This window comes from Hyperoodon ampullatus, assembly GCF_949752795.1.
Source record: "Hyperoodon ampullatus genome assembly, chromosome: 11".
In the NCBI taxonomy this organism is placed as follows: domain Eukaryota; kingdom Metazoa; phylum Chordata; class Mammalia; order Artiodactyla; family Ziphiidae; genus Hyperoodon; species Hyperoodon ampullatus.
In genome coordinates this window covers 56974603-56999281 of record NC_136924.1, presented here as the reverse complement: position 1 = coordinate 56999281, position 24679 = coordinate 56974603, and the positions used below count along the sequence as shown (strand labels likewise).

Sequence of the window (24679 nt, the reverse complement as noted above, 5' to 3'; positions counted from 1 at the left end):
CCCATTTTGCTACAAACTCAAGTTCTCTCTGCCTCTTTACAGAAACCATCCTGACGTCAACATGGCCCTTGTTTCAAGACCTGTCATCCTTCTGAAAAGGTCCATCATTCTCTTCACAGCCCTCCACTTCAGACTTGACCTCCCTTCAACACCTCTTTCCAGAGCAGTAAGCACATCGTCACGTGATGGGCACAGGAAAGGGGAGAGTGAGAATCCAATGAGCTCCCACTCCTATACTGGTTGCCACACAATAAACATCATTTTACAGAGCTCTTTCACAAACAGCACCTCATTTCGTCCTCAAAATCACCCTGTGAGGTAAGCAAAGCCGATATTATCATTCCCATTTTGCTAGATGGGGAAACTGTGGTTCAAAGAGGCAAGTGACTTACTCAAGGTCACAAAGCCTGTGCGAGGCAGATGTAGGATTTGAACCTACAGTCTCTGACCCCTAGTCCAATGCTTTACCTTACATTAGCCACCCCAACAGTTGGGTTATCAGTTACTTAAACCTAGTTTCCTCATTCCTTTCAATAAACACCTGTTCCTGACCCCTTAACACTTCCCCAGCCCATTTCCACTTCCCTGTCTAGAACTTGACAGCTGGCTGTGCAACGGGATGGAGGGAGTCATAAAGCTGACCACACTGACAAGGTTTAGGGTTTGGTCTCAGCCTCAAGTCTTTTCCAGCTCTTCCTCTGAGCCAGTGAGGAACCAGAAACCCCCAGAAATAAAAACACAAAGAGGAGACATGCCTCACCAGAGCAAGGTCCCTGGCTACCCTTTCTCCCACGTTCCAGCAGGACACGGCAAGGCCAGAAGCCAGCTTCTTTCCCAGCAAGGAGGATCCGAGGAGAACAGAGGTCACCGGCCGCGGGCCGTCAGGGCTCCTCAGCCGGCCACGCAAAGGATGCGGCTCCCCCTTTTGGCCCAAGGTCATCCATTCGCAGCCCGGGCCCGATCCCCGACCTCCCGGAGCGCCCCCTGGTGTCCCGAGCTTGCCTCCCCTCGCTCTCAGGGAGTGGCCTGCGGAGCCCCGACTCGGGGGCAGAGAAAGGAGGGTGGGCAGAGGATGAGGAGGCTGAGCCCCGGGGAGGGGCGGGAGGCGGGGCCCTACCTGATAGCTCAGGACGCCGTCCGGCTCGTTACTCCCGGCCCGCATGGCGAAGCCCAACTAGGTCTCGCCCACGGGCTCCAGGCCGAACGTCAGCAGTCCACGCACTCTGGTCGGGTTTGAGGAGATCGCCCGAGCGGCGACCCCTACCCTGGAGCCAGCAGTCAACCATGAGCCTCCGCCGTCTCCTCCATAGCCGCCGGCCCGTGAGGCCTCGCCGCAGCCAATCAACGCGCGGCCTCTGCGGCCAATCAGGGCGCGGAGCACCGGAGGACGCTGTCCGGCGGTACCCTGGACTACCAGGAGGAGGAGGAGGGAGCCGGGGGAGCCAGCCGCTCCGGGGCCCGGTTGCCACGGAAACCTCCTCCCTCCCTTCAGGGGCCTCTGGGTTTGAAGGTCCTTCCGACTGCTTGCTAGAGATTGAAAATTTCGTGGTTCTATTTGTGGATGCACCTGACCCTTGAAAACTGAGAAAGTGTCGGTTTTGTCTATCGTGATTTTGTTCCTTGGGTGTTGATTTTTAAATTCTGGGGAACCACCCCTTGGGGTTGCAGAAGGAAGGAACTGAGGGTGAGGGGGAAGGGCCTTCTAAAATTACTTGTTAATCCTCGAGATAGTGGCCAGCTTAAAGAGTATTAACGAGAAGCAGGCAGGCAGTGATCCGATCCCCTCCAGGGACTCACTGCAGTTTAGGTCTTCTCCCTGGGTCTCAGGTTGGCAGTACAAGCACAGAGTTGAGCTAAGGATGATTGTTGAAATAATTCCACAGAAATGCTTCCAGCTTTTCCGAGAAATGATCTAAGGCAAATTATTTAACAACAGAAGAACTACTGATCTAAGGCAAGATTAGAAACCCATGAGTAACACATTCAGTTTGATTTGGGTTTAAAAGAAAAGAGAGGCTGGCCATAATCCAGCCAATCCTCTGTCCCCAAGAGGAGGAAAGGGGTTTTTGCTTTATGTCCACTATCAGACTGTAGGTGAGTCCACATTATTAAAGGAAAAAGAACAGTTGCAAATCATCCTCGGCCTCCAAAGAAGCTACACTTGGGGAAAATAGTACGGTTGGTGCATGTTAAAGTTTCAACCCCTGCATACCACCCCTTGTGTTGGCCCTAAAATCTGAAACAAGGTTGTGCTTCAGTGTCCCTGAGGCAGAACCATGTTTCTGGTCTCTGGTTTAAGGCCTTGGTCCTGTTTCTTAGTGTTCATTGCCACAGTCTCTTCCCTAATTCATCACTTCACTAATCCTGTCCTTTGAATCTGGAATTCACCATTTTTGCCCATCGAAATCTTAATCATCCTTCAAAGTTAGTCTCAAAGGCTACCTCTTCCAAGAAACCTCAACTCTCCCCAACACCCCTAGGAGATGTTATCACTCCCTCCTCTGCATCTTCATAGCAACTCATAACTTTCTTATAGCAGTTACCATGCTGTGGTTAAGTACTTTCATTAAATGTTGACTTTAGCTTACTATAATATTGTAAGTTTTTGAAGGCAAAATTATTTTTCTTATGTCCTTCTGTATACTTCACAGAGCCTCAAAAGAATGCTGGGCACATAGAACATAGCTATAAATATGTAAGTTATACAAGTTGTATAAATATATATACATAATTTATAAATACATAAGTGAATATATGTGCTTTTAATTCAGTCTAACCAAAAACATATTGAACACCTACTGAGTACAAGCCCAAATGGCACTGAAGATGCAAAGAAATCTAAAATAAAATACAGGGAGTTCCCTGGTGGCACAGTGGTTGGGAGTCTGCCTGCCAATGCAGGGGACATGGGTTCGAGCCCTGATCCGGGAGGATCCCACATGCCGCGGAGCAACTAGGCCCATGAGCCACAACTACTGAGCCCAAGTGCCACAACTATTGAAGCCCGCACGCCTAGAGCCCGTGCTCCGAAGCAAGAGAGGCCACCACAATGAGAGGCCTTCGCGCCGCAGCCAAGAGTGGCCCCTGCTCGTCGCAGCTAGAGAAAGCCCGCGTGCAACAGCGAAGACCCAATGCAGCCAAAAATAAATAAATAAAAATTAATTAATTAATTAAAAATAAAATAAAATATATATCTCCAAAGGGCTTACAGTCTAATCAGGGAAATAGTATATATGTTAATATGATGACAAGATAATAGAACGTAAAACAAGAGCCATATGAGTAATATAGACAACAAAGTTTAAAAATTCAGAAGAGAAAATGATCTTTATGACTTGGGACACTTTAGGAACATGACACAGAAGACATGGGTTTGGGCTAAATCTGAAAACAGTCGAGCCAAGGTAAGGAGAACAAGCATCTCAATTCTTGGGCAAAGATTTAACAATAGGAATGCACATGACCCATTCAGGATAGCCACAACTTGGACCAAAGCAGAAAGTTATAGAGAAGAGCAGTAGGAAGTAAAAACTGTGGTAAAGAAAACTATGGCCAAATTATAGAGAGCCAGCTAATTAGTTCAGACTTTTTTTTCTCTCATGTGATAGAAAGTAGGACACTGCTGAAAATTTTAAAGAACACTTCCATGCACCAGGCCCAGGGTTTAAATGCACTGTGTCATTTAATATTCCTAACTCTCCATTAATTCTCCATTTCACTGGTAAGGTTTAAGCAGTCATTAAGCTGGGATTTGATCATTTATTAATTCAGAACATATTTACTGAGAATCTATGTATTCAGCATTGAGTGTTAGGGAAACAGCAATAAAACAAACAGGGTCTTGACCTCTTTTTTTTTTTTTTTTTTTGCGGTACGCGGGCCTCTCACTGCTGTGGCCTCTCCTGCTGTGGAGCACAGGCTCCGGACGCGCAGGCTCAGCGGCCATGGCTCACGGGCCCAGCCGCTCCACGGCATGTGGGATCTTCCCGGACCAGGGCACGAACCCGTATCCCCTGCATCGGCAGGCGGACTCTCAACCACGGCGCCACCAGGAAAGCCCAGGTCTTGACCTCTTGAACCTTACAGTCTAGTGGGGAGACAGAAAATAAGTAAAAAAAAAACAAGACAATTACAGGTTATAAGAGCTGCTGTGAAGTAAATTGCAAAGTTATGTGATAGAGTAATGGGCATGGGGGTGGGGAGAGCTACATTAGATGGGGTGGTCAGGGGGGCTTCTCTGAGGAGGTGAGGAGAGTCTCATCTGATGAGAGGAGTCAAGGATGAATCTATCTGATTCTAGAGTTCTTGGCCACAATGCAACACTGTCCTATATAAATGGTACCACTGCTGAAATCTGCCACTGGGGGCAAGATGGGTTAAAGGGGGAAACGTGAGGCAGGGGGTCATTTATACTGACTCTGGTAACGTGGTAATTCAGGAGGGGCCAAGGATGGCAACCAAAGGGAAGATGTGTCCTCCATTCCCCACTCCCTAGAAAGCCAGCTCCCATGGTGTTCTCATGAGAGTGGGCATGAGTGGTCAGGGCAGGGAGAATGAGGAGGTAGAGGATTCCTGGGAGCTCTAGTGGGTCTGATTTTCCTCCAGTTCAAATGTAGAAAAAGTCAGAGCCTCTGGCCCTTGACTCAGAGTCAAGAGCCCCATCTTCTGGTCTATTGTGCATATTACAAAAGGAACTAGGCTGCCCTGAGGCAGCTGCTCTCTGGAGCGCTGCAGATAGGCTCTCCCCTCCCAGGGCTGTTTTGGTCTCTCCTTCCCAAAGGAGGCTAGCTCACTTGGCTCCAGGCTCCAGGTTCTAGGTTCCCAGCCACTACTGCTCCCTACACTGCTTGGAAAAGTGCAGATACACTGCTCTCAGCCTGGCCAGCAAAGAGGCGTGGGAGGAGCTAGAAGGAGGATTTTCAGCCAAGGACACCACCTCACACTGATTATTCTTCTAAAGAAAGCAGAAAAAACAGCAAAACAGAACTCAGAAACTTCTGAGGGCTGCACAGAATTTTTGGCCTAGAAGGAGTCATAAAATGGACAGGAAAATGCAAAATATGGGTAAAGACAGAGACCACACACACACACACACACACACACACCCCACAGGGAAGCAAGGAGGCTTGCAGCAACTCTATGAGGTAGGTTCTATCATCCCATTTTACAGATGAGAACGCTGAAGACTGAGGCTTAGAGATGTAAGTTGCCCCAGTTCATGCAGCAAGCACAGTTAATAAATGGGGACACTGAGCTCTCAGCTCAGATGTATCTGATTGCAGAGTGCACACGCTTAACCACCTACTGCCTCCCATGGAGCTGACTGGGCTTTTGTCCTTCCCTAACTTTTGTAGCCTCCCACCCTCTCTTCGTGGCTTCCAAGTGTGGCTATCCTTCCAACTTTGTCTCTAGATCCTTCCTTCTCTAATACCAGTGTTCTTAGACTTTGGTGGGGAGAGGTTAGGGGACATGGTAAAATCTGTGGGACTCTCTTTTCAGTTAAGTAAAAAAAGCCCCAAATTTTCCACTAGGCACCTTACCTATATTATTATATTTTTTTAATTTATGGGGAACAAGAGCCCAGTTTTTGTTTTGTTTTGCAGTACGCTGGCCTCTCACTATTGTGGCCTCTCCCGTTGCGGAGCACAGGCTCTGGACACGCAGGCTCAGCGGCGATGGCTCACGGGCCCAGCCGCTCCGCAGCGTGTGGGATCTTCCCGGACCGGGGCACGAACCCGCGTCCCCTGCATCGGCAGGCAGACTCTCAACCACTGCACCACCAGGGAAGCCCAAGAGCCCAGTTCGTTTATTTGATCATTTCTTGCATTTGAAGTACTCCTCGATGACATCCTTGGCCTGAGACTCTTTGCCGTAGTCCTTAACCACCATACAACCGCAACCGACCACTTTACAGGGTTTTCCCTCTCTGTCAGTTTTACAGAGGCCTACCCATTCCCCCAGTTTCTTGTTGTCATCAACCTTAATCAGGTTGATTTGGTACTCAGCACAAAGGGCCTCCACGAACTTGACATACATAGGCTCATCACAGTTCGATGCAAGCACATAAAGATGGGCTTGGCCCTTGTCTAAGGCTTTAGCAGCCTCGTGAATTCCACGTGCTAGGCCATCGTGGATGAGGGTGGTCTTCAGCACCTCTTGCAAAGCAGTATTAACATCCATTACACCTCCAGCAGCAATGCCTTCTTCGGCCATGGCGGTGGGTTACAGGTGGAGCCAAAGAATCTTGAATGCACCCGAGCTTCCCCCTCCGCGCGAAGCAGGGAAAGAGCGCCTATATTATTTTTAAATATTGGCTGGACAACATTGAAATTCTCTTATTCAGAGACAAAAAAGGCGAAAACACAAGAAACTCAGAAGGTCTGAGAAAAGTGTTCTCACATCATTGCAACCAACTTTTCCATCTAAAGCATCTTAATTTCTCCATCAACTTACCATATTTCTTGCCCTGTTTAAACTGTCAAAAGAGCCACCAGGGCAGAGGTTCTAGTCTTTACTTACCATTAGGTAGCTCCCAATTCCCAGCTGCATCTTGTACCTGATTTGGTTTCTCCTGCTTCCTCTTACTTATACATCTACACCCAAGGAAATGTTGGAGGAAAAGACGTCAGGATCCGAGGAAAGACTTAATTAGGGCTTGCTGTGCGGTTGTCTGGGAGCATTTCCTGTGAAGGGAGCGGGAGAGAGACACTATTCTTTGTCAAGCTGAAAAGGTATGCAGGTGCATGATATGCCTTCAGCTCTTACCAAGTCACAGCATATCTAAAGAGACTACGGAATACGATTTTCTTTGTTCACAGCACGCTGCCATCCTGGGACACCACACATCATAGGGAAGAACAATGAAGCGCCACAAAAACTGACTCTTGACTGGGAAAATCACTCTCCCTCCATTTGTCATCATCATCCTAGAAACTGCCTATACTGGGGACTTCCCTGGCAGTCCAGTGGAGGGTGCTTTCATAGCCATGGGCCCAGGTTCAATCCCTGGTCAGGTAACTAAGATCCTGAAAGTCGCACAGCCAAAAAAAAAGAAGAAAGAATAAAAGAAATTTCCTATACTGTACTCATTTACACCTTGCTCCAGACTAAAGTAAGGTTCTGGTAGATGGAACCCACGTAAACTGGCAGAAACCTACGTTCTGCTTTCTCTGGAATCACAACTGAGATATTTGGACAGAGGCAGAAGGAAAGGACTTATAGAGGGATCCGAACAAAACAGAAAAGCAGGCCTTGAAGAAAAAACCTTTGGGATTTCCAGATCCACATAGGAAGGAAGTCATTTAGGAATTTAGGAGAAACAGGTGTTAACCAAGGACCACTTGCGAAGTCCCTGATATCAGATTTGAACACATTTGTATTCATTAAATACATTTATCTTATCCATTTCTAACCAAACCTAGCCCTGCTTAGAAATCAAGCCTGTTTACAGTGGTTTCACTCCATATCTTATCTTCTTGGGGATAAGACCTCTTGAGCTTGTTATGCTAAGTAGGGAAGTTCTTATTTCACTTGTAGCCAGTAGGCCTAGTATATCCTTAAGGTGGTTGCAAATTCAATGCCCCACATCTGTATAATTCTATATGCTCAGTGTTTTTTTCACCTTATCTCATTTCTCTCCAACGGGTCTGTAAATGTACACAGAACACTTCACAGACTAGAAAGCTGAAATGTGCCTAAAATAGGGACTTGCCCAAGCCAGTTAGTAGCAGAGTTGGGTCAAGAACTACTCAGGCTTTCCACTTCATTGTGTGGATTCCTAGAAATATAATTCCATTCAGCCGTTTCCTGCATAAAGTTGATTTGCCTTCAATTGAACAGTGAATTGTGAATCTCCTTTAGAATTGACATGAACTCCCCATAGCAGAAACCAAGGGCTTCCCCTCTGTTACCCTTTCCCATCAGATTACAGTTTCATATAATTTCCACTTTGGAAAGCTTGTCAGTGATACCCATTCATTAGTTTACTGAACAAACTCTCAGGAAGTTCTGAAAATAACTATTACTGCCTCTTATCTCTAGAAACATATTATCTGACATAGATATAAATTCAACCCGAGCTACTTCTACTCGCATTGAAACACCCCTTGAGGCCTTTTATTTTGCAGTTAATAAAAAAGAAAAGAGACCTATTCAGCATTTGGGCTGGGGCAAAAGGGACTAGACATAGAATTTGAATGTATCTCATGGTTTTAACTTTTTCTACCTCTAATCTTTTGCCAAATTGAAAAGGCCAGCCTCCTTTTTAAAGAAGGTAGAGTTTCTCTGGCCCTTTCTTATACAATATAAGAAAGAAAGAGTATTTGCTAGATTTACCACAAACAACGAGGACTATGAGATGGTCAGTCAATGAATAGCAGAGAAAAAAAATCCAGCCTTGAAGCAGGTATAGAAACACTCAGCTTTGTTGGGGGTAGGCAAAATGAACAAGGGCCATTACAATTTTGTTTTTGTTTTGTTTTGTTTTTAATATTTATTTATTTATTTTATTTTTGGCTGCATCAGGTCTTAGTTGCAGCATGTGGAATCTTTGTTGCGGCATGCAGGATCTTTTTGTTGCGGCATGCGGGCTTTTCTTTGCAGCATGCAGGCTTCTCTCTAGTTGTGGCAAGCAGGCTCAGTAGTTGCGGTGCTCAGGCTCCAGAGCACATGGGTTCTGTAGTTGTGGCACATGGGCTCTGTAGTTGCAGCACACGGGCTCTGTAGTTGTGTCTCGAGTGCTCAGGAGTTGTGTTGCACGGGCTTAGTCACCCCGCAGCATGTGGAATCTTAGTGCTCTGACCAGGGATCAAACCTGCGTCCCCTGCATTGGAAGGTGGATTCTTCACCACTGGACTGCCAGGAAAGTCCCAAAAATCTGATTACAATCTAGATATCTGTTGGCATCTCTCCAGAACTTCTTGTCCCTGTTCTCTGAGAATTGTTGGAAGGGACATAAAAGTCCTATATTCCAACACCATATACAAAAATAAACTCAAAATGGATGAAAGACCTAAATGTAAGACCAGATGCTATAAAACTCCTAGAGGAAAACATAGGCAGAACACTCTTTGACATAAACCGCAACTATATTTTTTTGATCCACCTCCTAGAGCAATGGAAATAAAAGCAAAAATAAACAAATGGGACCTAATTAAACTTAAAAGCTTTTGCACAACAATGGAAACCATAAACAAAACAAAAAGACAACCTATGGAATGGGAGAAAATACTTGCAAAAAATGCGACCAACAAGGGATTAATTTCCAAAATATACAAACAGCTCATATATCTCAATATCAAAAAAAAACAAACAACCCAATCAAAAATTGGGCAGACGACTTAAATAGACATTTCTCCAAAGGAGACAGGCCAACAGGCATGTGAAAAATGCTCAGTATCGCTAATTATTGGAGAAATGCAAATCAAAATTACAATAAGGTATCACCTCACAGGGGTCAGAATGGCCATCATCTAAAAGTCTACAAATAATAAATGCTGGCAAAGGTGTGGAGAAAAGGGAAACTTCCTACACTGTTGGTGGGAATGTACAATAAATTGGTGCAGCCACTATGGAAAACAGTGTGGAGTTTCCTTAAAATAAAAATAAAGTTACCATATGATCCAGCAATCCCACTCCTAGACATATATCCAGAAAAGATGAAAACTCTAATTCAAAAAGATACATGCACCCAGTGTTCATAGCAGCACTATTTACAACAGCCAAGACATGGAAGCAACCTAAATGTCCATCAACAGATGAATGCATAAAGAAAATGTAGTATATAAATACAGTGGAATATTACTCAGCTATAAAAAAGAATGAAATAATGCCATTTGCAGCAACATGGATGGACCTAGAGATTATCATACTAAGTGAAGTAAGTCAGACAGAGAAAAATAAATATCATATATCACTTATATGTGAAATCTAAAAAATGATACAAGTGAACTTATTTACAAAACAGAAATAGACTCACAGACATAGAAAACAAATTTATGGTTACCAAAGGGGAAAAAGGGGGAAGGGATAAACTGGGAGCTTGGGATTGACAGATATACACTACTGTATATAAAAAAATAAACAACAAGGACCTACTGCATAGCACAAGGAACTGTATTCAATATCATATAATAACCTATCATGGAAAAGAATCTGAAATATATATATATATACATATATATTAAAATGTATATATATAGTACTGAATCACTTTGCTGTACCGCTGAAACATTATAAATCAACTATACTTCAGTTAAAAAAAAAGTGATGTGTACACACACAGAAGAATATTACGTAGTCATAAAAAAGAAGGAAACTTCCAGTCAAGATGAATAAGTTCTGGGGATCTAATGTGCAGTTGGTGACTATAGTTAAAAATATTGCACTATATACTTGAAAGTTATGTGATGTAATGGATTACCTTACTGTGGTAATCATTTCACAATATACATATGTATCAAATCATCATGTCATATACCTTAAACTTACACAATGTTATATGTCAATATAATAATATATCTCAATAAATCTGGGAAAATGTATATTCAAAACTAATTCTTTAGAGAAAAAAAAAGATAAACCATCAGCTAACCAAATCATAGTGTGGGGAGGGGCAGGTAAGTGAAAAAAGCATAAGTGTGAAAAATAAGAGATGATATAAATAACCTCACTGATGCAAAGAAAATGTACTCAATTCTGTGTAAGTAACTGAAAAACTCAATTAAATGGCAAATGCTCTATAAAAAGAAAGATTGTTAGAAAAGATAGAAAATCCAAACCATGGATGGGGGAAGGAAAGACAAGAAAGTTTCAAAGAAATACCCTCCATTAAAAAAGATGAATAGGACTTCCCTGGTGGCGCAGTGGTTAAGAATCCGCCTGCCAATGCAGGGGACACGGGTTCAAGCCCTGGTCCGAGAAGATCCCACATGCTGTGGAGCAACTAAGCCCATGTGCCACAACTACTGAGCCTGCGCTCTAGAGCCCACAAGCCACAACTACTGAAGCCCGCGCACCTAGAGCCCATGCTCCGCAACAAAGAGAAGCCACCGCAATGAGAAGCCTGCACACCGCACGAAGAGTAGCCCCCGCTCACCACAGCTAGAGAAAGCCTGCGCAGCAACGAAGACCCAACTCAGCCAAAATTAAATAAATAAATAAATTTATTTTTAAAAAGATAAAAAGATGAATAAATTCAAGCGCAGATGCATTTGTGGGTGACTCTGACTGGAACAATCAAAGCCAGCACCATTCTTAACAGGGAAACAATAGAAGTATTCCCAGTAAAGTCAGAAACTATTTAAAGATGACCACAGTCACCAGTATTAATGGATAGGGCGGGAATTAGCCAACAGAACTTGATGACAGAAAAAAATAAAATAGATAAATGATCAGAGAGGAATAGACTAAATTATATCATTGTAAACCTGGAAAACCTAAGGGAGTCAACTGAAAACTATTGCAAACAAGAGGCATCAGAAAAGTGGCTGGGTGCAAGATTATTATGCAAAAATCAATAGCTTCCCTATAACACAGAGCACAACTGATTAAGTAATGAATGAGAGAAAAGATTTCCATTACAGCCATAGCGAAGAGATGAAGAGATCAAGCAGAAAAGTAACATGCAAGAATATGAAAACTATTACTGAGTGGCACAAACGAAGTCTTGAGCAAATTGAAAGGCACACGCTGCATCTGGTAGGAAAAACTCAATTTCATTAAAGCTGTTAATCCTCTTCTTATTCATCTATAAATTACAGGACATCACAGTAAAATTACCAACAGGGTTTAGTTTTTTAATGGGCAAACAAAAATATCTAGGAAAACTCTGGGGAAAAAAAAAAAAACCTGGGTCTCTAGTTAGATCCCTTTTCACTCCTTACCTGTTCTGGAAGGAAAACGCTCTGGAGTGAGTATTACACTGGGGGCCTCCTTCCCTGAAGAATGGCTGTGAAAGAGCCCCCAAACGGCTCCCTTGACAGGGACTCAACTCTACAACCTCCTCCAGACCCAGCATCATTGCGGTGTGGCAGAGCCCCAGCTCCCTGGAGCCCACACGTTCCTGTAGCCACAACTGCAGGCAGCCTTGGGTCTGCAAGCAAAAAAATGTAAACACTGTGTTCCCGGGCTGTCACCCCCGAGCTGCACTTCAGAGCCCTGAGAGCTGCCAGACTTTCCTTACCATCTGCAAGCTCTGCCGTGTGTCTGAGAGATGCTGCTATGGATTAAATTATGCCTCCACCCAACCAACAGCAACAAAAACATATGTTGAAGTCCTAACCCCCAGGACCTCAGAATGTGACTTTATTTGGAAATAGGTGATCACTGCAGGTTGAGTTAATTAAGATGAGGTTACACTGGAGTAGAGGAGGTCCCTAATCCAATATGACTGATGTCCTTATAAAGTGACAGCCATGTGAAGACACGGAGAGACACAGGGAGAACACCACGTGAAGACGGAGGATTGGAGCGACGTGTCTCCAGTCCAGGGAATGACAAAGATGGACGGCAAACCACCAGAAGCTAGGAAGAGTCAAGGAAGGGTTCCCCTACAGGTTTTAGAGGGAGCATGACCCTGCAGATTTCTCCAGAATTGTAGGACGATAAATTTCTGTTTTAAGCCACCCAGTTTGTGGTACTTTGTCATAGCAGTCATAAGAAACAAATACAGACGTCTACAATTAGAATCTGTGCACTCCACACCACTAGGGCAGGAGGCTGCTTACCCGCTGGAAGTGGCCTAGTGGAAAAACCAAGAGTTTTGTTTTGTTTTGTTTTGTTTGCGGTACGCGGGCCTCTCACTGCCTTGGCCTCTCCCGTTGAGGAGCACAGGCTCCGGACGCACAGGCTCAGCCGCCATGGTTCACAGGTCTAGCTGCTCCGCGGCACGTGGGATTTTCCCGGACCGGGGTACGAACCTGTGTCCCCTGCATGGGCAGGTGGACTCTCAACCACTGCGCCACCAGGGAAGCCCCAAAAGAGTTTTAAACAGGGAATTCTGACCAGTCCAGCCAGGAGTGCAAGAATGACACACTCTCAGGGCAAGACATCGCTGCAGCACCCTCGTCCTTTCACATGCCTCCAACTTTGCCCTGAGGACCAGGTGGCTGGGGCTGGTTCCTCCTCATTAACTTTGGCCCCCTTCTGCAACAAGCCCGCCTACCCCGCACCCCTCTAGCTCTGCTGCTACTCAACACTAGTGAGAGAGAATGGAGCCTCAGAGGGCCCCAGGCTAAGCTTCTGGATCTGCTCTGGCAGGCCAAGGGACCTAGAGCACTAAATCCTGGGGACAAGCTGGGGCATGTTATTTGCACTCCAAATTCTGGGGGCCATCCAGGTCACACGTATGCCCCTCCCTCTATTTGTGTCTCCCCCACTTGCCCACCTGGCAAACTTCTACTCATTCTTCGCAAACCAGGTCACCTCGCCTCTTCCTCCAGCAGGGAAGTTAATCATTCCCTCCTTTGTGCCATCCTGGACCTCCTGCATATGTCCCTGTATTACAGTATGGCTCTTATCTCATTCTAGAAGGTTTATGCAGTAGACTGCTATCTCCTCACAGATAGGGACTGAGTTTTCATTTCTGATCGCCTAGTGCCTACCACTGCACCCCACGACAGCGATGCTTTATGGCTTCCACGGAGCTTCCACGTGCATTAACCATTCCAACTGTGGATAGAATGTTAGGACGTTCTTGCTTACGCCAGGACAGACTTTCCCTCCTGGGATAATTTGATTTGTAGCTGGTGATCTCTCTCATTCAACAAAGAGCTCCCTGAGAGAGAAATGCTAGTTCTTTGCCCTCCTCCGGTCCTAACCCCATTTACACAAAAGTCGCCTTCAGTAAATGCAACTTCAGCTGTTGCTGTCCCGACACTTCCTACATTCAAGGAAGCACCCTGATAACCCCATTAGGTCTTTCTGGTGCTTTCTGACCCATGTATCTTCAGGGAAACAGGCAGTCCAATTTGTTTAATGCTATGTGATCTGCTGCACCCACACCACATTTTATGGTCTTAATTCCATTTATTATAGACATTGTGATATGGCTCTGTTTTTCTGAAAAACAGGTCACCTCTTACTCTAGTTATTTAGCCATCAGCCCTCTCCTAGCCGACAAGGGTGGGGACGTTTTACATCTCTATTCTCGTAATGGATAATAGTGCCTCCTGGAATAAGAATAAAAAGCTTAATAATGTTCATAGCCTTTGACCCAGCAAGTTCCACTTCTAGCAGGTAACCCTAGGAAAATGGCCAAAGATTTGCACAAAGGAAGGTTACAGAGCCACTCTTTATATGCAACAGGGAAGACCTCACTAGGGAACTCGGTACAATCTCTCCAAAGCAAACATGGGGGACATGGTTGGCCACAGAACATCAACAGGCCTGAACCTAATGTAGTAGTGGAGTGGAGAAATGGTGAACTCTCTGCTCACCCAGCACTAACAGGGTCTGAGGCACACCATGTCCTGAGGGGCTTAGGGATAGGCCAGACCCTGCAACAGCCTCTTGCCTCTCTAGACTTGGGGACGTCTCCCAAGCAGAAGCCCTCCAGTTCCCTGGTCTCCCAGCTATCTTCAAGTCCTACCTGGGAAGTTGTCTGGTTCAAGCATATCTCACAGGTTAAAGCCTAAAAGGATGGGTGGTCCATCCCTCCCAATCTGTAAGTGCCCCCCATACCCTGCCACACTATGAATTACCACTCAACTCTCTCTGCTCCTTGGAGAGTCAGAAGTGTCCTTTCCTAAGTTTTTCTTAGGAGTTTCTCTCTGCTTTCTCTCTGCCAGGCCTGGTTTTAAATGAACATAGATAGCCCTTTTACCTCTCTCCTACAGCAGTAGGTTAATTCAGTGCATCATATTGTTTATTGGTCAGATTCTTTGGGTTGCAAGTAACAAAAACACACTCAAACAAATTTCAACCAAAAAAAGAAAGGAAGGAAGAGAGGGGGGAAAAGGAACAGAGGGAGGGAGGGAGAGACAGTAAAGGAAAGGGAAAAATGGAAAAGAAAAGGAGAAAAAGAGAAAGTGGAAGAAGGGAGAAATCTAGAATAAACGACTTCAGGTATAGCAGGATCCAGGAGTACAAAATATAACATTAGGGTCCTCTCGTGCTTTACCTTTATTCTTTGCTTTCTCAGTGTTGTCTTCATGCTCAGGCTGACTCTCCTTCCTCATGTAATAGCAAAGATGGCCATTAGCTGCTCTGAACTTACATCACCTTCCCAGCTAATGATTCCATCAGTGGTCACGTGGGGAAGGGGATCAGAGGTGTGGGGCTGGGGGGAGGGGGTCATCTTTTTTGCTAGTTGCAGGAAATATCTCAGGAAAGGCTCTGAGTAGCCTGGCTTGGGTAATGTGTTGAACCCTAAACTAATCACGGTGGCCAGAGGATCTTTGCACATACGTATGATATACATATACATAAATATACATATTTATATTAATTTCTGAGCCTGCTTGGAATGCAAGGTGCAAAGGGGTCAACTGGGAGGCATCCTGGACTCTGGAATTCACGTTAGCCTGGACACTGATCAGGAACAGCACACTTCCGATATCAGAGTTCTGAACTGCCACGTGAAGAAAATTCCAGCCCTTGCTATCCACCTGCTCAGCAGCCCTGGACTCTCGTTTCAGGATGGCCTCGGCCGCCTTGCTGTTCTTGTAGGTCATGGCACAGGCAAAGGGGGTCAGGCCCTGCCTGTCTCGGACATGCAGGTGGATGTCAGGGTGGGAAATCAGCAGCTGAATGATGATGCCATGTTGGTTGCTGATGGCCACATGGACAGGCGCTCTTCCTTCTGCAGCCTATGCATTTACAGTGGCACCAAACTCCAGAAGACACTGTATCGTCTCTTCCAGCCCCCAGGAGGCTGCCAAATGCAACGGGGTCCGCCCATCTCTGGCCTCTTCCTCTCCTTCTCCATTAGCACCACGTTGTCTGGGACTATTCACATCGCGGCCACTGCGAATAAGAAAGCAGGCAATGGACTCGTTGTTTTCATCAATGGCTCTGTGCAGCAGTGTCTGAAGGCACCCACTAGGTCTTGGGCCCCAGCACGTGGCATCACAACCACGTCTGACCAGAGTGGATGCGATGTCCTCCAGATTATTTGCCAGCGCGAGCCCCAGTGGGGGGTTCCCCTTCTCATCTGGCACAGACGTGTAAGCTCCTCGGGTGCATACAGCATCCATGACAAGGGGAAGCTGATTTCTGATGGCCAGCTGAAGAGCCGTCTCCCCATCCTGAGTCCTGACGTTTATGTCCGCCTGGTGCTCCAGGAGGAAGAGCACGCTCTTGCTGTCCTGCCGCTGCACGGCCACGCGCAGCAAGGTCTGCCTGTCTGACATGGTGTCGTTGATGCAAGCCCCGGAGCCCAGCAGCTGGGCTGCAGTTGTATGCATGCCAGTCCATAATGCCAGGCCCAGCACAGTTTGGTCTCGGGAATCCTTGAGGCTGAAGTTTGGAATAATTTGCAGGTTGTTGGTGGCATGAAGAGCATTAGCTTTTTGCTCCAGGATGACAGACACCACATCTGGATGATTGTAGGCAATCGTCATGTGCAGTGGTGTCTGCAGGTAGACGCTGCTGTCCGCTGAGCTGGGCAAGGATGCAGGCTCCTTTGGTGAAGGCAGGGCCTCCTCTGTCTGTAGGTCCACCCTTGGTACTGGGGAGTGAGGTGTGCCTCATCTGAACTCCATGGACTAAGAATCAAAGGTGGTTCCCTGAAGACATGCTAGACAAAGAAGAAAGAAGGTCCTTTACACTTGACTGGTCCTGTCCCAGTCTCCGTCTGTCCCCGTACATAGTCAAGCTCCCCAGTCTCTCCTGCATTTGGTCAGGAGTCAGCCTCACAGACTGACAAGTTCATGCTCAGTAGGCAGTCCAGGTCCTAAGCAGTCATCAGTCTCCTCCATGCCGCTCCTGACATCAGATCTGGGTCTACTCTTACAGCAAACAGCAACAGTGGCTAAGCAGGCAGATTCCTAGAGTTTGCCCCTGAGTCTGGTTTCACCCTGAATGAAGCCCCTTCCCTTGCCTCTGAGGCAGAGATCACTGAGGCAGGCTCTGGACAGAGATGGGAACTCCAAGACCGCTCTGGGCGTTTGTGCAGCTTGCACCCGGCTCATGCTTCGCTTGCCAAGCCATGCCCTGACACAGGTCTGCACCTGCCCAGAGGAAGGGGAGCCTGCTCCTAACTCATAAGGCTCTTTACGGACTAACAGCTGCCTGCCTGCAGCACAGGGACAGATAAGGGGAGACAGACTGCCCCAAGGCTGATCCAGGAAGAATTTCAAGGCTTGGAGTTTAGACCTGGGTCACCTGGCTTGAGTAACAGAATGATTGCCTTATGAGGTGTTTTTGTTGTTTCTGGGTGTGCTGTGCCTGGGGTACAAAGGCAGCCAACCTGCAGTTCTGCACTCCTCCATTTTGGCAGACGTCTTCCTGCCCGCTGGCTGCCAACGTCACCAAACTCTGAGGGATGCTTCTCTGGGAACTGACACAAGAGGCCATGGGGAGCAGCAACCAGCCACCTGGATGTACCCTGGTCTCATTTCTATCCCTTAGACTGCTTTCAGCTCCTTGGGGAATAAACCAAAACAAAAGAACTGTGAGCAGGATCCAAGTGGTCATTCTTGCCCAGCCTCAAACCCAGACCAAACTCCACAGTCAGCCAAGCTCATCAACAAGCTGTGTGGCTCCTGCCCAAACGCTGAAAACAAGCAAGTGAGGCTTTCTGGAGGAGTTATGGGCACATACCAGGAAAGCCATTTATAATATTCTGAGCACATTACAAGTGATTTACGTACATTATCTCATCAAATTCCACAACAGACCCACCTCAATATCTTCTTTTTAACAAGAGAAAACTGAAGTTGAACAATTTGCCCATGATTACAGAACTGCCAGCTAACTGAGGGACCCCATGCCATCACTCTCCAAGTCTTTCCTTTGCTTGGGGGGAGTTCTATCAGGGCTTCCCACCCCATATACTGAGATGTGCCTCCCCCATAGCACCTGACTGTGGGGTAACCCTATAAGAATGGGCGAGGTGGGCTTCCCTGGTGGCACAGTGGTTGAGAGTCCGCCTGCTGATGCAGGGGACACGGGTTCGTGCCCCGGTCCGGGAGGATCCCACATGCCGCAGAGCGGCTGGGCCCGTGAGCCATGGCTGCTGGACCTGCGCGTCCAGAGCCTGTGTTCCGCAACGGGAGAGGTCACAAGAGTGAGAGGCCCGCGTACAGAAAAAAAAAAAAAAGAATGGGCAAGGTGACCTGGCACCTCCAGAACGTTCCCTGGGCTCCTACTATCTGGTCCCAAAGGCAAGAAGGGCATGAGTCCCAGCTCCAGTGTTTCCCTCCTCTGAGAGGTCTCAGAGGAGCTGCTCACGTGGGCAGCAGGCTAAGGCTCCCATTCAGACGTGGCTTCCTTGCGATGGGAGATAAAAGATGAGGGTCATATCAGCTCTGAGGTTCTATGACTCCCCAGGTAGGATTGTTTCCACTGTTGTGCTCCAGGTTCTGTAGAAAATTCTAGTTTTTGTACACTCAAAGCAAAATCTGAATGTCCTTAGAGGAGGTCTGGGTCCCTTTGGACTGGTGCCCCCTATCCTTCCCTTGGCTCCAGAACAGCCCACTGAGTTATCTCACATAACAGATACCAGGATAGGATGGACCCCATGAGCAGCATAAGCTCCAGCTCAGTGGTGTCAGTGGTGGGGACTTCTCTGGTGGTCCAGTGGCTAAGACTGCACTCCAATGCAGAGGGCCCAGGTTCGATCCCTAGTCAGGGAACTAGATCCCACATGCCTCAACTAAGAGTTCGCATGCCAAAACTAAAGATCCGCATATCGCAACTAAAGATCCTACATGTAGCAATGAAGATCCTGCACGTGGCAATGAAGATCTCACACGTGGCAACAAACATCCCACGTGCCGCAACTAAGACCCAGCGCAGCCAAATAAATAAACATTAAAAAAAAAAAAACAGTGTCAGTGGTGGCCCAGGTTCTGTCATCCCTTTGCTCCACCTTGTCACTGTGTGGGCTTTGTTCTCAGATAGGTTTTTAAGAGGCTGTCTTATTCTTGCATCTGTTTCATTCAAAGGAATGGAAAGCTTTCCCGCAGGCCCCCAGGAGACACACTTCTTTGCCCATCACTGGCAAGGAGATCACCATATTGAGCTAATGGCCAAGGGACCAAAAATGCCAGGAGGTCAAATACCCTGACCACTACTGCCTTCAAATTCAGCACCTGGGCTTCCCTGGTGGCACAGTGGTTAAGAATCCGCCTGCCAACGCAGGGGACATGGGTTCGATCCCTGGTCCGGGAAGATCCCACATGCCGCGGAGCAACTAAGCCCGTGTGCCACAACTACTGAGCCTGCGCTTTAGAGCCCTCGAGCCACAACTACTGAGGCCCGCGCGCCTAGAGCCCGTGCTCCGCAACAAGACAAGCCCCGGCAACGAGAAGCCCACGCACTGCAACAAAGATCCAATGCAGCCAAAAATAAATAAATTAAATTAATTAATTAAAAAAAAAATTCAGCACCTGTGGGCTCCTCAGGGTACTGAACGCCAGGACAGGATAACACATTACAGAGCCCATCAGGGTCCTAAGTCTGTCTCCGGCGCCCCACAGTGGGGCTTCTCCTATTCGCGAGGCATCCTTGTTTTGTACCTGGTAAGTCACTTGGTAGTTTGGCAAGCCTGGTATAGTTTTCCTTAAACCTCATGTAACAGCTGAACCCCATGATATCTTAAGTCTTGATAATTAATAAGCAGAGCCAATTATCTTTTCAAAGTTTAAGCTCATCCCTCGTTATGACAATATAATGCTGTCCCATCTTACTGCGGTCTGGAGGACTGCACTTACATCAAGGCACCGCCTCAGGTCTGTCTTTTCCTGGTATATATATAAAAGATATAAAGGAGTTCATTCATGCTCCTCTGAGGTCCTGTTGAAAAAAACTATGTGATATAAATAAACTAGATAATCCACATCCCCAATCATCTTTTCCATAGAGTGGATAAAGGGATCAGAGATGTCCTGGGGCATCCCTTCAAATTGATAAAATTCCATGAGTAAGTAAGAATGCGGGTTTTTCCCTCACCAACTATAGGTGTTTCTTAGTACCACTCCTCACCAAATACCACCAACTCCCTGTCTGGAAGTGAGTCCCCTCTGTGAGAAGACCTGTACACATTCCCTTGTGCTGGAGTGTTCTTTCCGACTACTACATGGGGGGTGGGCTGAGGTTGTAGGTCTTGCTGATAATTAGCAGCTCTTTAAAGAGCTATAAATCCATGATTTCAAACAATAAAATCTATCTTAATCTGCTCTCAGCAAACATAACTCACATTCCATTCCTGGAGAAAGAAAAGGTTATTGTAGCTTAGGGCTTCCCCTTCAGTCTCTCCTCCTGGTCACTGGCTGTTTAGAAATCCCCAAGATCAAAGCCCTCTGGATCTATGCAGATTCAGGTCAAACGAACCCGGGAGAGGGCAGAGGAGCAGTACTTGGCTCTGTGTGGCCTCTGCCCACTCTACCCACCACACCTGTGGGGAAGGACCACTCTGTACTTACATGCTGCCTTTGGAGAGTGCCAACTTTTTTTTTTTTTTTTTTTTTTGAGAGTGCCAACATTTTTTAAAGGCTGGATTTAAAATCAGACAGAGCCAAGATTCAACCCAGGTCTCACTCCAAAACCGTTTTCACTTTGCCAAAATCCTATGCTGTTGATAGGTCTGTCTACCTAGAAAACCCAAGAGAGTCCACTGGAAATCCATCAGAGCCACAAAGAGAGCTCAGTAAGTTAATTGCTTTTAAAATAACTTTAACCACTTCAGACAATATAATGAAAAAAGTTACTATTTAAGGTACTTGCTAAAATCAGGGTGACTCCTTCTCTGGGCTATGTTTCTAGAAAGAATCAAAAGAAACTGGTAACAGTGGCTGCTTCTGGGGAGGAAAACTAGGTGACCAGGGATAGGAGTAGTTCACTATACTTATGAACTTTTGATCATTGTGCCATATGCACGTTACCTATTGAAAATAAATAAATAAGATTCCATGGGAATTAAGAAGCAGTGAGGCAAAAACTTCAGGACACTAAGGGGACATTAAAAATCAGGACATTAGACCTGCCATTGAGTTACTCCATCACCTCTCCTTTACTTTCAATCTGAAACAATATTAAACAACACTCCACTGCCATCATATATAGTTCAACCTTCTGTAAGGAAATGTATTGTCTGTTCAAATATCTAAGAAGATAGGAAGCTCCTCTCTTATTTTTTAGGGATAGGTAACAGAGGTTTTGCAGTTAGCTGGGGGAGAGTTTGCTCTGGTGGAGAGTTTATTCTTCTATTTTTGTCAGGTTGAGATACAATTACCTTTGTTTCAGAAGGTTCAATGTGCATATCTTTTTTTAAAAAAGTTATTAAACAATAATATATCATCATTTTCAGCAGAAAGAGTTCTCATAGCAAAATCTTGCAAGCATGTAGATGTTCTTCACAAATATTAAATTTCTCTTTTTAAAAAAGTACACACAGATCCTGGGTATCTTGAGTGCTTTTAAGAAGAAAATCATGTGTAATTTAAGTAGAAGTGTCCTTAGTCATAATGTGCCTATCCCACGTTTCCCAAGAGAGTAAACAATTATTCATTGAATGATAGAAGGAGGCTTCAGTTATATAAAAAAAAAATGGGGGAATTACCTGGTGGTCCACTGGTTAGCAATCCGTACTTTCACTGATGAGGGGCTGGGTTCAATCCCTGGTTGGGGAACTAAGGTCCCGCAAACCGTGCAGCGAGGCCAAAAAAAAATTAATAGAAAAAAAACATGGACATGGGGTCCACATTTTTTCTTTTACCTCAGGCTCCAATATGGCTCAGCAGAGCACTACTCTTTGTTTTAAATTGTTCATATTTTGTTCATCATAGATATCTTTTGCACTAATTTTGATGTTTTTAAATATTACATTGTATACTACTTGATTACTGAGTTTTTGGTGCCCCCTTCAATTTTTTTTTGTTGTTGTTGTTGCGGTACGCAGGCCTCTCACTGTTGTGGCCTCTCCCGTTGCGGAGCACAGGCTCCGGACGCGCAGGCTCAGCGGCCATGGCTCACGGGCCCAGCCGCTCCGCGGCATGTGGGATCCTCCCGGACCAGGGCACGAACCCGTATCCCCTGCATCGGCAGGCGGACTCTCAACCACTGCGCCACCAGGGAAGCCCCGTCCCTTCAATTTTAAACCCAAAGCACTTGCCTTGCTTTAGAGCCCTGGCTCTGCCCTGTCATAATCCTTTTTACATTTATCAACCTCCCTTCCTAGGTTAAGGGTGTCCTGAGGAGAAGGAAGTAGATTGTTTACTTTTGTGTCTCTGGTCCTACTCAATACCTAGCACAGAGCTAAAGCATGGTGGGCTAACATGGCATTGTTGAAGGTAGGAAGGGAAGAAGGACAACAGCTAGTGATAACGACTGACATCCTAACATTTATTGAGTGCTTATTGTATACCAGGCACTGGGTTAAACATTTTACTTATTTAATGTAACGACTCAACAGTAAAAATAATATTATACCTTTTTACGGATGAGGAAGTTGAGGCCCGCAGAGTAGAGTGAATTGTGATGCATGAGTGATTACGGCAGAACTTGGAACAGCTCTGCTTGGGTGCCTAAAACATTTCTCGCTTTGATGGCTTCTCTTCAGAGCATGGGAATGAGATGAGAAAGAGGAAGGGGAAAATAGGGGGAGAAAAGAGATAAACGGATGTAACAGAAGACCTGAACTATCCCATTTTCACATCAGTTATCTGCTCCACCTGCACAACCACCCCTAAGGCGTCATTAGTCCTTACAGATAAGAAACTGAGACTAAAGAAGTTCAAGGGATGCGTTAGGTTCCTTCCGCTGGTCAGGCACCCGCAGAGGGTGGGGGAGGGGTACAGTCTGGGGTAGGGTGGGTGGGCCTGCCCTCCCCTCCCTCCTGACCTCCCTGGGGTGCTCGTAGCAGCTTCTCGGTCTGACTTTCCCTCCCAAGTGAAGCCAGCACCTCCTCCTGGTGGGCAGGTCTCCTTCATTCTGCCCCACCCGGAGGTGGGCATCCCCTCGCCAGGGACCGCAGGCATAAGAGAGAGACTCAATAAAGGCCAAGGCTGATGTCAATAGCCTCCCAGAGCTGTTCTTGTCTCGCTCACTTCCACCGATCTGCTCCCCACCACACTTCCTGCCTTAGGGGGGGAAACCCCCTGAAGTACACTGCTGTGAAAAGCGAAACTTCAGAACACCCAAAAACAGAAACTAAAATGGCCAAGAAATAAGAATAAGATTCTGAGAAAAGAAAAAAAAGAAAGAAATTCACATGACTTCTTGAGGAGTGGGGAATCCAAGCCTGTCCTGCAGAAGAGTTTAATGATGGAAAGTTTCGGTCATGAGTAGGCACAGATGATTTCCAGAGAGGAGTGAATGAAATGTATCTTTCACTGTATACCTTTTGCTAGTGCTTCAATTTTTTTTTAACCAGGTGCCTTTATAACGTTTTCAATTAAAGAAAACTATTTTTCAAGTGGCCTGCCATGCAGTCATTCTGTGTGGCTCCCCTCCAGTCCTTCCTGCGAGGACAGAACAGCTCAGTCATGGGACTTCCCTGGTGGTGCAGTGGTTAAGAATCCGCCTGCCAGGGGCTTCCCTGGTGGCGCAGTGGTTGAGAGTCCGCCTGCCGATGCAGCGGACACGGGTTCGTGCCCCGGTCTGGGAAGATCCCACATGCCACGGAGCAGCTGGACCCGTGAGCCGTGGCCGCTGAGCCTGCACGTCCGGAGCCTGTGCTCCGCAACAGGAGAGGCCACAACAGCGAGAGGACCGCATACCACAAAAAAAAATTAATTAATTAATTAATTTAAAAAAAAGAATCCGGCTGCCAATGCAGGGGACACGGGTTCGAGCCCTGGTCCAGGAAGATCCCACATGCTGCGGAACAACTAAGCCCGTGCGCCACAACTACTGAGCCTGCGTGTTACAGCTACTGAAGCCCACGTGCCTAGAGCCCATGCTCCACAACAAAGACAAGCCACCGCAATGAGAAGCCCATGCACCACAACCAAGAGTGGCCCCTGCTCACCGCAACTAGAGAAAGCCTGTGCGCAGCAACGAGGACCCAACGCAGCCAAAAATTAATTGATTTTTAAAAAAAAGAACAGCTCAGGGCTTCCCTGGTGGCACAGTGGTTGAGAGTCCGCCTGCCGATGCAGGGGACACGGGTTCGTGCCCCGGTCTGGGAAGATCCCACATGCCGCAGAGCGTCTGGGCCCGTGAGCCATGGCTGCTGAGCCTGTGCATCCGGAGCCTGTGCTCTGCAGCGGGAGAGGCCACAACAGTGAGAGGCCCGTGTACAGCAAAAAAAAAAAAAAGAACAGCTCAGTCAGTGTGGTCACACATCCTGTGGACTACATGCGCCTCCAAATCAGGCAGCTCATTGTTCTGAGGACTCAAAGTCATGTTTAAAATCAGAGTCAGCTAAAGTAAAACTGAATGAGTAATTTGCTTCCAGAATGTGGAACACACAACACAGACCAATGCTGCTTCCTTGGGCATCAGCCTCTCAGGGACTCCGGGATGGGGTTAGCAGTCATGACTCTGTCCTGGGGAAGAACTGAGGCTGTGAGTCCAG

At 46.6% G+C, this 24679-nt stretch overlaps 2 protein-coding genes across 2 annotated transcripts in view; both read right to left on the bottom strand.

Annotated features, from left to right (window-relative positions):
• Positions 1–1286, bottom strand: part of SLC4A8 (solute carrier family 4 member 8) — a gene marked incomplete at its 3' end in the record, with an annotated part of 89535 nt that extends 88249 nt beyond the window's left edge. The window contains exon 1 of the mRNA XM_079714934.1: positions 1118–1286. Coding sequence (XP_079571060.1) covers positions 1118–1162 — 45 coding nt within the window. The 5' untranslated portion in view covers positions 1163–1286. The remainder of the gene's footprint in view (positions 1–1117) is intronic.
• A 4528-nt stretch (positions 1287–5814) lies between these two features.
• On the bottom strand, positions 5815–6213 carry LOC307060927 (small ribosomal subunit protein eS12-like; the record flags this gene model as incomplete). Its single annotated transcript, XM_079715829.1, has 1 exon — positions 5815–6213. One exon carries the CDS (start codon positions 6211–6213, stop codon positions 5815–5817), a length of 399 nt encoding a protein of 132 aa, XP_079571955.1.
• Between the last annotated feature and the right edge of the window lie 18466 nt (positions 6214–24679).